A 15,734-nucleotide genomic window follows, 5' to 3' on the forward strand; every position below is an offset into this window, starting at 1 on the left:
GCCCAGATCTGCAATTTAAAACAAAAAGCATAACTTTAACATGTGCCCATTTTGATCTCCTGTAAGTATGCTAACTTAAGGTTTTCTCTCTTTCCACATTATGCTTTTGCATAACCTTCCCTACGCATTTTTTTTTTTTTTTAACTCCACACCATTTCCGTTTCCCTCCATGTTTCTCCTCCTCTCAAAACCCCATTTGTCCACTCTGCCTTCAATGTACAGAGTTACAAGAGAGCTATAGGAGAGGTTAGTATCACTGTGCTTGCTATCTCTATCTCTTGGTGTGTATGTTTGTGTGTTGTGCAATGCCCCATGTCCATGCATGGGTGTCATGAGGTTGTAGAAGCCTGCTGCAGCTGTAGTCCTGTATGCAGGGAGATTTGCATGCTTTACGCTGTCTTCACCTATCTTCCACACACATCTTTCGTGTGTAACTCTTTTTTTTTTTTTTTCTACGTTTGTCAGAAAATTTGAAATGGTCCCAATTTATGTACAGACTCAAAATTCAACTTTTCAGCCCATCCTGCCCATAATACCCGTCATTTGTGTTTGGATTGTCTTTACTGTAAATATTGCTGTTGCTCATTTGTATTAATTTGCTACTCATTTGTAACTTTTTTATACTGTAAAGTGTGTTGAAACATTCTGTTAAATGCTTTCTAAAATATGTGCAGGACCATGGCCTCTATGCCAAGGAGCGTGCTGAGGAGCAGCCAAGGCCCCCAGTTAAGGCCAATGATTATTCCTCCTCTTCGGACAGCAGCGAGAGTAGTGAGGAGAGCGAGAGTGGCGAGGGAGCAGAGGAGGAAGAGAGCCCCACAGATCGGTCAGTAACATCTACAAAGAGTGACATTCAGGAGGAGGAGACTTGTATTTATTTTTATTGGTGAACTTTGCTTTTAAAAGGTTTTGTTTCAGTCACAGGGATGCAGACACTGACTCGGTCAACACCATGGTGGTTCATGAGGAAGAGGGCGAGGGAGGAGAGGGGGAGCAGGCGGGAGGCTACGGGGATCAGACCATGCTGGTGCAGAGGGTGAGTCATTTATATATGTAAGGACGCTTAAACTTCACAGTGACTTCAAGGAAAAATGCACCCAAAACACTTGAGCAATATTAAACAAACAGCAATTGGCGACGACTATCTAAAACTATCTCTGGCACTGCTCTTATAGTTTGTCATTGTTTTTTATGTAATGTCAGTAGTGTATTTATGTATTGTCATTCGTTTGTGACAACTTGCCCAGGGACTACGGATGAAAATTAGTTCCTTAGCTAACTCCGGCACATTTACATTGATGTGGAACCTGGAATGTTGATTAATGTGCATTGTCCCTGTTAAATAAATAAATAAAAATAAAACATCACCAGTAAACCTCAGGTTTTGGTGTCAGTCCCTCAGAATCAAAGAGCAAGAGCTTCTTTCTAGACTCACCATTTTGCTCCAACGTTCAACAATCATACAGGGAGAAATCCATTGTAAGAGGCAAAGACACCGATCTTTCCATCAGCAGTTGCTTCAATAGACCATAAAGAAAAGCAGTCACAGCTTGTGTCTTTGCAGATCAGTCGTCGGTAGCGTGTGAAATATAATGCTCTCGACGGCTGCTTTTTGTAATTTGAACAACTGGGCACGGCAACCACGGCATTGTTCTCTCTCCATTCTCACCTTTTTTTCCACTGGAAACTCACTATGCTGTCACCATTGCTATCGCTCTCTCCACCCACACATACACGGCACAGAGAAACCCCTTCTCAAGGGCTTGTCGAAAAGCATTCTATGAAATGTAGGAAATCACTAACTGAAGTAGAAGTAGATGAGGCAGGTAGAGGGGAAAGTGGGTACACCAAAAAATGACTATGATGAAATTACATGAAATTACTGTGATGATTGAAATTACTGTGATGAATAAAATCTAAAACACTTCAACACAAAATAACTCCTGGAATACACTGAACATTACACATTGATGATATCTAACTCTATCCAAGGGTGGATTTTTCCTTTAACACAATACTTCCTAATGAAGAAGCACATACACATACATACATACATACATACATGTATGTTATATAATAATTACATGTAATAATTACATGCATATGAATTGGGAGTGGTAAAGCACACAATATGAATATATGAACATTAATATACAAACATTAACATAATAGGCATGAAATAAATAATCAAATAATGGGTTAAACTGAAAAAAAAAAAAGTTTCTAAAATGTTATCAATTGATATATGTTGGTTGACTCGGTAGGTACACTGTGCTTCAGTAAATACTGTTGGAGCCTGGATGCAAGTTGATTCAGCCAAAGACACTATCATGCTTCATTAGAAATTCACTTACATTGCTATTCCAACTCTAATTTCCAGAATTTCCTTAGGAATAAATGATGCTGCTGGGTATCTTACAGTGCCTTCACAATGTGTTCAACCCAGAGTTTTTCTGCATTTTGTGGTGTTGCAGCCTGATTTCAGAATTAAATTAGGAATAAGAGATTTAGATTTCTGGATTTAATTTTTTATAAAATTGTAAAAAATTCTAAAAACATGGTTTCCACTTTGTCATGATGTGGTGATTTTGTGTAGACTATCGACAAAAAAATATCAATCAGTTTTAAATTTGAGCTGCAACACCACAAAACGTGTCCATTGAATGCTGTCTGAAGGCACTATGTTTTTTTCTCCATAGTAAGCGTGTGCCATGGTAACTCATCCACTGCAATTTCACCTATCAATAATGTTTAAACTGTGTTTTCCTGTGAAATTATTTTTGGTTTTCATTCAGTATATCGCCTACCTGTGTTAAATTGGCACATAGCTGTAAGACATTTGGAGAGACAGCAGTATGATTCAGTGACAGACAGCATACATACTGCAAGTGGCTCCTGATGAGTTGAATGTGCAAAATGAGTCACCTTCACTAATGTGCAATATTTTTTTTGTATTTTCAATGTTGAAGTTTGTATTAAATATTTGATCTGAGCAACACAGACTTAACATTACTGTGTATTAGGTAAAGATGTTAATTCATCTTGCATTTAAAAAGAAAAAAAAAAACACCCCTACATTCACAGACCAGGCATTTTGATCGGTTGCACACATAATTAGGTTTTCTCTCTGCCATAGCACGCACAAAGCAATCTCATGTTCCGAACCAGTCCCACCCACAGCGTGGCATCTACCCACAGCACAGAAATACAGTTGCATCCCATGATTATGTAGCCTACTAGATTGGGCAATAAATATTACTGTTTGGGGATCACATTTTATCACGCTGTGGAAATAAGACATTCTGCTCATTTGCTACTGAGTGGTGCAGATACAGTTTTAACTGAAGTAAAATGGAGGGTGTAGATTGTCCTGGTGAAATTAGGAATTAGTAAGACTAAACAGCCTACATTGTGTTGAGAGGTCAGGGTGACAGTTGGCACATATATTTGCCACATGTTTTTAACATACTACCAGTAAGTAAAATCTTGATACATTTTTCCATGGAGAGGGACTCTGACACTCTGTGCAGACTGATTCTCAGCTGTTAGGCTTAGCTTCTGCCATCTGAATTTGAAATTCTGAATACGGTTTTATATAAATAATAATAAAATATATCACACATCGATTTCTGCACCTTTCTTAGATTTAGTTATCAAATGCTCAGTTTTTTGTTTTGATTGCAACAGCTTATGTTTAGCAGTCAGTCCTTTTTAAATTTGTTTTCTATCCTTTTGGTAATTATGAAAACAAAATTATACATTTGTAAGGGTGAATTTCATTTATTTTATTTGTCTATTTCTGATAATGTGCTCTTGTCCATGCGTCTTGTTTTTCCCCACGATGAAAGTGAGGCTAAGGATCCATAATTATGTTCATTTTGGAGTAAAGTAGTGCCATTACAAGAACAGCCTCATTATTATTTCTCTACCTCAAACACACCCTCCTCCAGCCATCCAAACTGCTGATGTCCCCACTGGTAATAAGTAGTCAATGAGACAATAATCAGTGTCATTGTTGATATAAATCAAGGGGTGTAGAATTCTTCCATACAAGCTATCTAATTTAAATTTGAAAAGTTTGAAAAAAGCTAAAACTTGGAGCGAGAGCAGGTTTTGTCCACTGATGGGTGGCCGGCCTCCTACTGCCTACCCAAATTGGCTGGCTCTTCTAGTGTCAAGAACACAAAGTTGGCTTTAAAACAAGCTTGGTTACAACTGTTACTTCACAACTTGTGGTTGCTGTGGTGTGCTACCCAAACTGAAGCAGTTCATTTCATATTTCAGGTGGTCATTGGTGCAATGGAGAAGCCTAGATCAAACTGTTCATAAGGTTTGGTAATACATGGCGTTGTGTTTGTGTGTGTTTCTCTTTTGCCTGAAAGACACCAGAGAAGCGGAGCCATAATGGATACACTAACCTGCCAGATGTGGTGCAGCCCTCCCACTCACCCACTGATTCAGCCACTCACTCTTCCCCTGGGAAGGACTCTGTGTATGATGTAAGTTTTCCTGTTGCTAAATATATCGGTCTTAAATTTCTGATCTATCCCTTGAATGTGTTATGCACTCGTCAGGGTTTCAGTTAGCCAATAATCACTGGCAAAAACTCAATTTCTGAAAAATGTAAATCTTTCCAGCCATAACGTCTGGTACTAAAAATGGCCACATGGTCATCCTTGAATAAGTATTATTCTTTAATACTAGATGGGCACAAAAATTGAGTTTTCTCCCATTTTGTCTGACAAACCTCCATTGATCTCCACTGACATGTTGGACAGGGCCAAAGTTTCCTAACAGACGCTGTATTACTTGTATTGCTTCTCTGCTCCACCAGTATCAGTCCCGAGGTTTGGTCAAGGCGTCTGGCAAGTCCTCCTTCACCACCTTTGTGGATCTGGGGATGTACCAATCACCAGGGGGCACAGGGGACAACATATCCATCAGCGGTGAGTCAGAAGCTTTTCAGACTTGCATCAACCTCTGTTTGGAGTGTGTTATATGTTAAACAGGTATGATCAGAAACACAAAAAAGCAGGCAACAACTAGAATCTCCCTTTAGAAATGATTGGGAGGTTTGTGTCCAGAAAGCCTGAAGTTCTGAGAGAAGAAGAAAAAAATCACCTGAACAATCACGTGAAAGAAATTGGCCTGGTTTGTCTTTTGCCCTTACTAATCTAGCCATCTCCGCTGCTGCTTCCAGGTATAGGCTCCAGGTTTGAGCAGCTGAAGATGGAGGTGAGGAAAGGTTCCATGGTGAATGTAAATCCCACTAACACGCGCCCCCCCAACGACACACCGGAGATTCGCAAGTACAAGAAGAGGTTCAACTCTGAGATCCTGTGTGCTGCTCTCTGGGGTGAGACTGGAATCTGTTCTTAGAAATGTTATCATAGCCACATTTAAACTGGAGCCCTTTTATTGTTAGACTCCATTTACATGTACACCAATACTTGCAAGTAGGTTAGATCAAGCTAAACACCTTAAGCCAACTATATTACTTAAAATATGGTTATCATTGGAGTAACCATACTGTGATTTAAAACTGTACTGAGTACTGTGAAATCAGTCAGATTATTGGAAGGTTGTATGGACATATCCACAATCGCTAGGGATTCAAAGGCATTTTCACAAATTCCTACTAGAATTTCACATGCTTACAACCAAGGGGCCAAAACTGGCCTTGGCATTTGAAGTCAGTCAAGTCCTGGGAGAGATGGTGCCAGTGTTGCTCTCTGCAGAATAACTGGAAAGTCCACCCACCCACCCATCAAGTCAATGGAACCTAGGCTTTTCTTCTGTGTCTGCCTAATATCTATCTATCAAATATATTACATCTCTAATATCTCCCCTTATGGTGAGGTTCTCAGTAGTGAGAACAAATTCTAATGTTTGTGGGCTTTTCACTTGCTTATCTCCTGGGTGTTGAGGCGGGTCAGAGCTGGGTTATTTTAACCCTCCTTTGCCCCGGCTCGACATCTTGACACAGAAATCAAAGCTGCGTCAGCCTCACCGGGGCTCTGGTCGTAAATGTGATCAAAATTGAAATTTTGCGACCTGGAAATTGGGTTTGGATGCACTGGTGTGGCTACAAATGATTGATGTTGTGCGACTTTAATGAATAACCTCTTAAGAGCGAGCATCGCAGCTCCTCTCCTGTTATCACAGCTGGTTAATTGGCTTAACCGACTCCTATCTATCTGGTCCATCATGGGGAAAAAAAAGTGAAACTGATTATTTCTATGCACCACACTGCGTGCATGTGTTTGTTAGTGTGTGCTAGACAGACTTGACACTTTTTAGTTGTCAGATGTGTCAAATTGTCCAACACTTATTACCCTGCTGGTCGGTTTGTTTGGCCTTGACAGTCAGGATTCTGTATGATAGCAGGGTTGAGATGTGATGTTTAGAGAGCAGAGAGCAGGAAGCCAGGCCAACAACGGATGGTAAATGTTTCTATTTTCCATATCTAGATATAGAATATATCCACAATATGCACCAATGGAAGACAGCTATGGTTGGCAAGAAACTAGGTTGGTCGCATGGAAAGAGATTGTCAGGTTGGCAGCAGCAGCCACGGCTGCAGGCTACATGCGGGTGTGTGTTATGACCATATAAGGCAAAGTGGGCTGGCTTTCCTGCACTTGGGTGCTTCACCCTGGTTCCACCTGCTTCACCCTTTAACTCTACTGCGCAAACACTGGCTCCAAAAATACAACATGTCTGCTGCAGAAATCCCACTTCCAGGGCTTCAAATAAGCTGGTAGAAAGTCAACGGGTTACATCACTTTTTTCCATTGCAGCCAGCGTTTATACTTCTCTTCTAAACAAAATTAAATATCATGAGAGTAGAATTGCTGCAGTTTATGATGGGGAAATGATTATATGCTATAAATTTGTAAGATTACATAAAACAGGAGGAGTAACAGAACATTCTTTTTAACGACACAGGTATACAGCAAAATTATTATTATTCTCAGTCAGAGTGAGGGCAATAATTAGATTCATTTTGTGCAAAAAAGAAAAAGCAATTTGTTTGTGTGTGTCCCCAGGTGTGAACCTGCTGGTGGGCACAGAGAACGGTTTGAAGCTGCTGGACCGTAGTGGGCAGGGCAAGGTCTACCCCCTTATCAACTCCCGCAGGTTCCAACAGATGGACGTCCTGGAGGGCCTCAACCTGCTCATCACCATATCAGGTCGTTAGTGCTACTCAGCACTCGTCTGCTCTCACTGCAGAGGAGCCGCCGAATTGGTTACTGCTGTCTCTGATATTGGCATCAGTACTCTCTTTATTGGGATGCCAAATACTAGATGCCAAATTGTTCTATTGCCGTATGTATTGCATTTTGACTTTGCACTTCAAAAACACATGAAAGGTATTTATTTTTGCGTCTGTATATTGCAAATTTTACGATGTCATGATGCTGCTGTCTTGATCAGGTCAAAAGGGGAATGTTAACTTCAACTAAAATAAATTTAAATAACTAGTCATAAATAACTCATAATTAGTCTCCTTAGTAATTGATCTTCCTCTGTGTGTCTATTAAGGCAAGAAGAACAAGGTGCGTGTGTACTACCTGGCCTGGCTGAGGAACAAGATCCTCCACAACGACCCTGAGGTAGAGAAGAAGCAAGGCTGGACCACTGTAGGGGAGATGGAGGGCTGTGTGCACTACAAAGTGGGTGAGTGATGGAAGACTATTTGTTATTGTTGTCTAGCCCACCCCACACAAATTCTCATAAATGCGTTTGCCTCCCTGGCACTGTGAATTATTGATTGCAAATATCTCATGTCAAATGGCCTTGTTGTTATTCTATCCAGTGAAATATGAGAGGATAAAGTTCCTGGTGATTGCTATGAAGAATGCAGTGGAAGTGTATGCTTGGGCACCCAAGCCTTATCACAAATTCATGGCCTTCAAGGTAAGTCTCCCCTTTCCTGTGAGCTGGATTAGTTATTCCAGGCCAGTCAACCAGAAGAGCATTCAGAGTGCTTATCTTCTCATACTCTCCTCCGCCCCCCCACCCCCCTCACCCAGTCTTTTGGAGACCTCCCTCACAGGCCTTGCCTGGTTGACCTGACAGTGGAGGAGGGTCAGAGGTTGAAGGTTATCTACGGCTCCAGTGCTGGTTTCCATGCCATCGACGTGGACTCTGGAAACAACTACGACATTTATATCCCTGTTCATGTAAGTTGTACAGTTAGTGGTCAGACAGCTGTGTTTTGGGAGGCGTGCAGCCTGGCTCATCCCTTCTGTCCTCGTCTCAAACAGATCCAGAGCCAGGTGATGCCACACGCAATTGTGTTCCTGCCCAGCTCCGACGGCATGGAGATGCTGCTGTGCTACGAGGACGAGGGCGTGTACGTCAACACCTACGGACGCATCATCAAGGACGTGGTGCTGCAGTGGGGCGAGATGCCCACCTCTGTTGGTACGGGTTGAATACACACAAAACAGATTTACATGTGGACATACATGAGAGCAAACCCAGAATCTGTAATCATCTGTATCAAGCAAGTTGCTTTGCACTAATATGTCACTTTGTCTTGCAGCCCATATCTGCTCCAATCAGATCATGGGCTGGGGAGAGAAGGCCATCGAGATCCGCTCTGTGGAGACTGGCCACCTGGACGGTGTGTTTATGCACAAAAGAGCTCAGAGGCTTAAGTTCCTCTGTGAGAGGAATGACAAGGTAAGAGACACACACACTTTAACAAGTTGAATGTGCTCTCTCACTGAGTAAATATGCAGGACAGCAAGGTCAGAAGGTAGAAGTTGAATTTAAAGATGGTACTGACATGCATATCCTTGTTCCTGTGCTGGTTCTCAGGTGTTCTTTGCGTCTGTGCGGTCCGGAGGCAGCAGCCAGGTCTACTTCATGACCTTGAACAGAAACTGCATCATGAACTGGTGAAAGAACAGCTGCTGTGGTCAGTGTGTGGAACCCACCGGGGTTTGGAGAGAGAAGTGCACCCCAATTCTTGAACACGCACGCACACAAATGCGCACACCTCTCTCGTCCTCTCCACCTCTCTCTCACTCCCTCACACACACACACACACACACACACACACACACACACACACACACACACACACACACACTCCACACATACATGCACACACACACACACACACACACACACACACACACACAAACTCTAAATCCATTCCAGCCTAAATTCCTTAAGACACAGTTCATCATATGACTCCTACCGAGTCTCCCTGATAACATTCTCCCTGGAATCATCATGAAACATCACCGATGAGCTTCAAATGTTAACACCATCAATTAATTTGTACTGTATATACTCTTGTCTTGATTTACTTTACTCGGTGGACCTGTGTTCAGTCGTAACTATTTAGTTCCTAATTGTGGATGTTAAAACATTCCTTGGTGGTTATACATTTTGAGGGAGGCATTATTTATCAATATGTCGAGGTAGAACTGTAAATAGATAGCACCTGAAACTTAGATTTGAATCACTTGCAGGCCTCTTTATATAGCCTCCATTCTGTGTGTTGCCATAAGACACATAGACATGAAATAATAAAATGCTGGCACGCCCATCTGCAGTGGTTCTTGGGCCCCCGTTGGTTTGGGGCGCCAAAGATTTCAGGGGGGCCTAAGGAAGAGGATTCAATACAAAAGAGTCAATCAAGACAGACATTAATGTTGTGACAAAAGTCAAAAGTAGCCTATTGTAATCCAGTTGTTTTTAGTTATCTATAGCAGACAGATGGTAACCATAAATCCTGCTTTCACTGACTTTTTCTGACCTGAATGGCAAACAATGTATGTTGCAACACTTCATCATAGCAACTAAGCCTTGAATGCTCCAACACCAAGATAAAATTCAGTTTAAAACTAAGAAGTAATTCACAAACTAATCAGAAGTTTCAGACACGTGTGCAGTACTGTAAGCTCAGAATCAGTACTGAGACATCTCTTGCTTTGCCTCAGTTTATTTTCTTTACTCATGGTTTAAGTGAAACCATTAATTGTTTGAATCATCTGGCTTGTATCTAAACTTTTTTTGTTTTCATAGATTTACAAAATACCTACAAAGATTTGATATTTATATGTAGTGTTTCTGTATTGGTATTAGCCTACTGGTATTCTTAATTTTACTCTACTGTAATTATATTGCTATTATATTGCAATATATGCTATTCTTGTGGAGTCTTTGTTTGAGGAGAGGAGTGCATATATTTAGTTTTACAAAATATGGTAGTGGTAGGGAGTATGATGACTTTACAACTTTGGAGGAGAAAGAGGTGACAGGACGTTGGATTTTAGTTGGAATGGTAAAGGAGAATGTGGGAGAGATGTGGAAGGAGGATGTCACTGAGATTGTAGTGAATAAGGGAGTTAACTTTCACGATCTTTCCACCCTCCTACAGTGATCTACTCTACTGTACTGTATTTCAGTTCTTACAAATGATTTCATTGGTGTGGATTTATGTGTGAGAAAGCGTTTGTCCATGGGATTGCAGTAGATCAGCTCTTAGTGTGATTGCAACGTAATATTTGTCTTAGGCCAGTGTAAAGACCTAATTTTGTAGTGGCTCTGCAATACCACAACAGAGGAGAGGACTCCATCTCATTAGGCACTTTGGAAAATACGGCTGGAACACATGAGACTTAATATAATTTATATCTATACCTCCTGCCAAAGTTCACAATATCGTCTGTTAGGGGGTATGAAACAGTCTTGAGGCCAAAGGGAAAAAGCTTAAATGGTGACTACAGGGATTTGAGAAGAAACCTATCCTACAGATCACTAACCAGTGTACTCCTTTCAGCACATCCATCCAAAAAATCCTATGGCATTTCTGCTTTATTAGATGTTCAGGAGCTCCTCTATAAGAGCCTGGCTCTGGGTGTTCATTGGTTGGTTTACTTGTTTGTGCAAAACACTTTCTGCAGTGCACAAGGCTTAGCAGAATTACAGTGTGTGTTCTTTAGGCCGCACAGAGCGCTACATGAGGGAAATGTGCTTGTACAGCAGGCAGTATAGTAGAAATCAAACAATCATGGGCCAGCTGTAGGCTGATAGGTGCGCTTTACATCCACACACCAAGAAGTAGCTTTGTGATTTTCTAACTGTAGTGGCTAAGTCAACACATGAATTACATATTCTGTTTAGCGATTCTGTTAGTTACAACAACACTGTTCTACCACAGCACTTTAAAAACTCCACCTGTTAACACCAAAGTAGTTTCACTCACTCCAGTCATGCGTATCCCCACTCCACCCGAGCACCTAGAAAGCGCTAGCACACTTTTTCAGGGGGGAGTGACGGGAAAGATGTAAAAAAAAAAAAAGAGTGTTTGAAATATGATGAAGCTAGCAACCGGGATTTAAATGGACAAATAACTAATTTGTCGTATGCACAAGTGCACTATATAGATAATAAATATTTGATAGCAGCCTTCTGGAAGCAATACCAATGTAACTATTGGGGAACAAAGTCACACACGTTCTTCCAAACAGTTCTTTTACTCTGATGGAGTCTGACGGATCAGCATGGAGTTACTTGCAGGCAGAAACCACTAGAAATGGTTCTTTTCATGCACTTGAATTGCTAAGAAATGCTGACATAAATGAACTGAATACCATTGTAAATTTCTCCAAAACCAAAGTACCAGTATGAAACAGTTTGGATATTGTGAAAGGAATCTTGGATAGTGATCAATAGGATAGTCTCCTAAAAATCTACAACTCACCCTTTAAGCTAAGGATAGATTTTGTAGTCTAAATGAAAACTATAGAGAATACAGTATATGTATGGTCAGGGCAGATGAAGTTCAATCAAAGATTATATAGCATCAAATAGATAGGTTACAGAACATAAACTGTAAATGAGCATGGGAAGCACTTTCACTTAAGTAAACAAACATTTACAAATACTGTATATCTCAAGCATTTGCTTTGGTGTGCACATGAGCCATAGAATCGGATTATATAGTACTGTATAGTTGTTTTCCCCTTCAGCGAATGTGTTTTAATTCTTAGATATCTGTTATGTGCCATGACCTACATTTCAAACGTCACAATTACCAATCCACCAGGAGCTCTGGCAGTCATGGTTTCATGGTTAAGTCATTATTTTTTAAAACAACCTGCCGTGTTTACAGTTTAAGCAGTGCCTTGGAGTTGGGAAAGGGAGAGGTTTTAAGACGGGTTGTGAGTAGCCGCCACCCTACTTGTCTCTTACTTGGAATCCCATGAAGAAGAGGCGCAACTAGAATCGCTCCCCTGTTAAATATGATGTCCTGTGCCAAACAAGTGCACTTAAATCAAATCCAGAATATCCAGAAGATGGACTTGAAATGTTTCTTTGACACCACAAAACATTAAATGAGTAAGTGACATAAAACAGTCCATTCAGGAAGGTGCAATAACACATAATTAATGTCCAATCAATCAATCCAATGTGGCACGTAAAAAAAGATTTAGCGACAGTGGGAGCCAACATATAGAGAAAAGCCATAAGTATGAAACATGTTTGTTCAGAATAGTATTTGTGCACAGATGAAATAGAGCTCAATTGCCCGGTGTGTGATGTCTGCTCAGAAAATATAGGTTCTTGCAACTAAGAAAAGGTAAACGCTTATTCTTTAATGATGTTGATTGTGTAACCATAAGTGGGGAAAGTAGCTTAATATATTCTGAAAAGACTATTTTATTAAATGATATGTAAATTAGCCTATATTGAGAAATAAAAATGAATGTACATCTATGAAACAGATTTGTATTTATATAAAACCATGTACCGCTATATTAATCAAAGCACAATGTATTTTAAGGCACAGAGAGCAAAGCTATAGTTGAGTGTACTCTAACAGAAAGACAGGAGTGTTTGATTTTTTATTTTTTGGCGCTTGAGTGTGGCTGTGGTAGGACTCTAGCACTAGTCAAACTTGTCAGTGTGTAATCAGTCTGATACGTAGGGGCTGTGATTGCAGTGGAGCAAGTAGTCAACTGAGACGGCTGTGTGTGTGTGGGCAGGATCAATTATTGGTACATTTCTAAATATCTGAATTCATTAGATCTGACCTGATTAAGTAAGGTTTAAGAATGTGTTCTTGATACCAGATGAATAACTAAGGCAGTGATTGAGCCTCACTCATTTGACGCAACAACGCATAAAAAGGTGGAGACTATTTATCAGCAGATCCCAGCAAGTGAACAGTGACTTGGTGAATTTATATTGAAACAGTGGAAAGATGGCTAGATCGCAATTAGAGAATACAAACACTTCTACCCACTTAGCTTCTTGATGACTTGACTCACCAGGTATGAACTTGCAAATGTGTTTCTAATGCCAATAGCTACACTATCCCCTTAATGCAGAGTGATGGTCAGACAGACCTTCAGCCACTTTGTTTGCAACATCTCAGCTGTGTTACCTAGCAACCACACTCGGTGCACATGATGGGAAGTTGTCGTTTCAGTGGGAATCAAATGTGGCTTTTGAATGTTGCTGATTTACTGTTGGAAATCTGAGTTTCCACTGTCTCGAATCTCAATATAACTAAAATGCATAGACAGTGACTGGCCACTTTTGACCTTTAAAGACAAGTGGACACTTGATCATGTGTTGTGGCTTAGTGATTTGTTTTGGATTGACACTAAACTGAATGTACACAACGTATGTACATTTTATGACGTCAACATGCAGCGAGGCTGTTCGGATGTGGCCTGTGATCCTCTCTTAGTTTCCCATGTTAAACTCAGATTTGTGCTGTTGAACTGACTTGAGACGCATGCTGAAGTTAGATAATGTAGAAGATAAGTGGAAAAGTTCTATGTATCCCAACTGTGATGAACAGGCACTTAACTCTGAATTAGTGTGGCTCATTATAAATATTTCAGTTGCCCATATCCAGAACCTGACAGGTTGTGAAAGAAAGAGAGAATGTGGTCTTATGAGAGTTTACCCTTGGAAAAAAATGAATTTGAAGAAATCAAATGACTTTATTTGCAGTTTAAGAAGATAAAATGTCCGTAAAAAAGAGAGGATTTGGAATGTCTAATTGATAATATTAGTTTAAAAAAAAAAAAAAAAAAAAAAGACCATGCCACATGCCAGCATATTTGCCCTCTGCTGTCTAAATTAGCAAATGCATTTATAAATGTGTCGGATGATGTAATACTTCAGCCTGTTATATATTTAAATAGAAGATTTAGTGTGAGGAAATTCATGTAACAATTTATGGGCATAAGATAAATATGACTAAATGTTTGACTGCTCCATTTAAATTTGATCTGTCTGCTGCTTTTACAGGAATATCCACTCCATGTAAAAGAAGCCTTTAATCTGCTGATACTCATAAGTAGGTTATGTGCTATATCCATTCATGAAAACAAAATAGCACCCTTCATATTCATTCTCATTGTCTTAATTGCCTAATTTGTGTTGACAATTGCTTTTCTGGATAGCCTTGTGTGTGTGAATAGTCTTTGACTGTCATGATAAATTAGACCTGACTTGTAGAAACACGAGACAAACATGTTCATGTAAGAAGCCACTTATTCCACCTAACAATCATCTAGAAAACTAGCTCCAAATGTGCTGTGGATCAACATCATCATTCATGGCTTTTGATAAATAGTCATCTATCCTTGTACCTTCAAATGTTGTTGGGATAGGCTGAGTAGTAGGTCATCAGCTGAATGGAGCACTCATTGACATTTTCAAATATTTAGGTCTATTGTCTAATTTTATGAACCAGAAATTCCTATAATGGATAATGGGTTGCAGTTTCTCAACTCACTGAAGCCAACTAACACAAGAGCTCACTGGACTGAGTTGTAGACTGAGAGTGCTGAAGTTGTAGAACAGCGTCCTGAAAGGTAATGCTTTCCTATCAGATGATGACATTTCTAATAAGCAATATTAGTATTTGAATAAATCCAAACCTTGGCTGTCCATCTCAGTGCGACCTGTAGGAAGTGATGATTTTCTGTGGCCTTTGGCAGACTGAATGTAGGCTGGCTTGTTTGTCTCTTGTTAGAGAAACTGTACTGTACTTTGCTTAATCTTTTAATCTTTAATCACAAGAAATTATTACTTCTAGCGCTCAGTCAGTATAATAACACAATCGCTTAACTGTTGGGATGCTTCTTCTGATTTTGCATTTATGAAACGATCCCAGAAATTGCCTTTATGAAGTATGAGTATCGATTAATGAATGGCAGATAATAGAGTTTGGTGGGAGAGGATGCGCTTTATCCACTCAACTCTTATTCTAATGAGACACTCCTTAATCAGCATATGTTTCTTATCAATAAAGTATGAATGGAGTTGCAGAGGATTTGTGAGACAGGTCAAACTTATGGAGCTCGAAAAAACTGAATCTTTGGACAGAACTACAATATCTATTATATCCTTTTTCAATAACTTTTTTTTTTAACTGTAAACATCTTTGCAATGTTTTAGTGTGTGTGCGCGCGCGTTTGTGTTACTTGTGAGAGGTTAACTCCAGATTGTATTTCATAGACTGATCAACTTTAAACTTTCAAAAGATTGTGTTGAATGAATTCATGTCTTAACACAGAATTGTTTGAAAAATAAAAGACATTGATCTCATGTTAGTCTGTATTGGTCTCATTTCTTTTTAATCTGTTTAATGCTCACTTACAGAAGATTTCAATATGGATCAATCACTTGACAGTAGCAGAGCAGTTAAAAAGTAAAACTAGTACTTTTTTTTAAAGTACTTTTTA

General features: G+C 39.9%; 1 protein-coding gene across 4 annotated transcripts in view; it reads left to right on the forward strand.

Moving 5' to 3' along the window:
• The window catches only part of mink1 (misshapen-like kinase 1), a 42,323-nt gene extending 26,726 nt beyond the window's left edge, over positions 1 to 15,597 (forward strand). For 2 of the 4 annotated variants that reach the window (XM_078286499.1, XM_078286501.1), the window contains 12 exons: positions 675 to 826; positions 919 to 1,036; positions 4,383 to 4,499; positions 4,835 to 4,946; positions 5,201 to 5,356; positions 7,050 to 7,193; positions 7,546 to 7,680; positions 7,820 to 7,920; positions 8,037 to 8,186; positions 8,271 to 8,430; positions 8,552 to 8,691; positions 8,830 to 15,597. In XM_078286499.1, coding sequence (XP_078142625.1) covers positions 675 to 826; positions 919 to 1,036; positions 4,383 to 4,499; positions 4,835 to 4,946; positions 5,201 to 5,356; positions 7,050 to 7,193; positions 7,546 to 7,680; positions 7,820 to 7,920; positions 8,037 to 8,186; positions 8,271 to 8,430; positions 8,552 to 8,691; positions 8,830 to 8,913 — 1,569 coding nt within the window. In that variant the 3' untranslated portion in view covers positions 8,914 to 15,597. Of the gene's footprint in view, positions 1 to 674; positions 827 to 918; positions 1,037 to 4,382; positions 4,500 to 4,834; positions 4,947 to 5,200; positions 5,357 to 7,049; positions 7,194 to 7,545; positions 7,681 to 7,819; positions 7,921 to 8,036; positions 8,431 to 8,551; positions 8,692 to 8,829 lie in introns of all 4 variants that reach the window. The other 2 variants (XM_078286497.1, XM_078286500.1) reach the window with 1 other exon arrangement.
• The last annotated feature ends 137 nt before the right edge of the window (positions 15,598 to 15,734 follow it).

This window comes from Centroberyx gerrardi, chromosome 11 (genome assembly GCF_048128805.1).
Source record: "Centroberyx gerrardi isolate f3 chromosome 11, fCenGer3.hap1.cur.20231027, whole genome shotgun sequence".
Lineage (NCBI taxonomy): Eukaryota > Metazoa > Chordata > Actinopteri > Beryciformes > Berycidae > Centroberyx > Centroberyx gerrardi.